At 31.1% G+C, this 1,914-nt stretch overlaps 1 protein-coding gene across 1 annotated transcript in view; it reads left to right on the plus strand.

Annotated features, from left to right (window-relative positions):
* The first annotated feature begins 285 nt into the window (after nucleotides 1-285).
* LOC107460579 (stearoyl-[acyl-carrier-protein] 9-desaturase 6, chloroplastic) overlaps nucleotides 286-1,914 on the plus strand; it is a 3,651-nt gene continuing 2,022 nt past the window's right edge. The window contains exons 1-2 of the mRNA XM_016078946.3: nucleotides 286-635; nucleotides 773-1,066. Coding sequence (XP_015934432.3) covers nucleotides 306-635; nucleotides 773-1,066 — 624 coding nt within the window. The 5' untranslated portion in view covers nucleotides 286-305. The remainder of the gene's footprint in view (nucleotides 636-772; nucleotides 1,067-1,914) is intronic.

A 1,914-nucleotide genomic window follows, 5' to 3' on the forward strand; every position in this document is an offset into this window, starting at 1 on the left:
ACATTCAGTTTTATTCTTAACCTATATATATTCCTGAAATGAGTTTCTTGAAATATCATATATTATTATTTATTCAGATAAAAATTATTTTAAATATTTTATACAATTAAAAAAGATATTTAAAATGTTAAAATATTAATTTATATTTTATGTTTATAAATTTTTAAAAAAATACTTTATAATTTATACATAGTTCCTGACTGTTTACGTATTGCTGGTTCACTATTATAGCCTCTGTTTCACAGTATAAATAGATGGCTAGTGGTACATTTGTTTCTCAGAAAATGGCAGTGCAAGCAACGGTGATGTTCACGCCCAAGAGGGTATCACCTGCATGCAACAATAACGATTCCCATCACAGACAGTCCAAAATATCCAAACTCTGTTCTCCACCACATGCAATCTCACTAAGACAGGCATATGCACCTACACTACTTCCAAATGCACCTTCTTCAACCCCCAAAACCCCTAAGACGACACACTCAATGGCACCAGAGAAGATTGAAGTTTTCAAGTCACTTGAGGGTTGGGCTTCACAGTGCATCTTGCCTCTTGTCAAGCCCGTCGACCAAAGCTGGCAGCCCCATGATTTGTTACCAGACTCGTCCCTTCCGGTGGACGACTTCAATAATCAGGTGTGATGACAAATAATTCTTATTTATGGTCTTTATTTACTGATTATTGGTTAAATTAAAGTAATTAATTGGCTAGTAATTTTAGTGTCCAATTTGCAATAACATTTTTGATTATTTGATGCATGTAAATATGTCAGGTGAGGGCCCTAAGAGAGCGGACTGCTGAGCTTCCAGAAGATTATTTAGTGGTTTTGGTGGGTGACATGATCACTGAGGATGCTTTGCCCACCTATCAAACATGGATCAACCAGCTCGATGGCGTTGGGGACAAGACGGGCTCGTGCACAAGCCCATGGGCAGTGTGGTCTCGGGCTTGGACCGCGGAGGAGAACAGGCATGGAGACTTGCTCAAAACCTATCTGTACCTTTCGGGTCGAGTTGATATGCTTATGATTGAGAGGACCATCCATCACTTGATTGCGGCTGGCATGGTGAGTCATACATACATGCATATATTTGTTTGGTTTTTCACCGTGTATCTAATTCGATGATTAATTTATTGCACTTTCAATTAAAGATTTATTTCAGTAACCTACTGTATTCATAAAACAAAATTTAAATTTCTAACCTTTATTTATTTAAACTGTGTGAGCTGACCAGTCCACTGCCAACCGAAGTTGGTTTAAATGCATATATAATATCTCCTTTCAACTATTTTCTGCCCGATATAAATATATTGAAAGTGTGTTGTTTACTTGTTTATATTTATGCCGTTTGTTTGAGGTGAAAATGGATGAAAAGAAAAAAAAATAAATTGAAAGAAAAATGATTATTTTCTCTTGTTTGATCGAGAAAAGATATAAAAGAAAAAAGAAAGTTAGTGAAAAAGTATTGGTTGGACCATCAAATTTTTTTTTCTCCATCAATAGAGAGAAAATAGAAAAAAAAACTAAATTTCTTTTTTTATTTCTAATATTACTCTTTTACTTTTTTAATATATTTTATAATATAAAGGTAAAATTATCTTTTTATAACATTTCTTTTCTTTTTATTTTTTTTTCATCTAAATACATCTAAAGAAAATAAAAATTCACTCAATTTCTTTCTTTTTTTTTCTTTCTTTTCTATTTCTTTCCTCTTTATTTCTTGAACAATATAAATAAACATATTATATCTTTAAATTATTCATCTAAATTTTAATATTAAAATAATTATCTATACACTTAATAAAATAAATATTTAATATATCTATTATTCACATTATTTAATATTTTCATTGTTTATCTATACCCTTTTCCAATATTTATTTTTGTCTCATGTTATTAAATAAACATCTAAA

This window comes from Arachis duranensis, chromosome 8 (assembly GCF_000817695.3).
Source record: "Arachis duranensis cultivar V14167 chromosome 8, aradu.V14167.gnm2.J7QH, whole genome shotgun sequence".
NCBI classification, from domain to species: Eukaryota; Viridiplantae; Streptophyta; class Magnoliopsida; order Fabales; family Fabaceae; genus Arachis; species Arachis duranensis.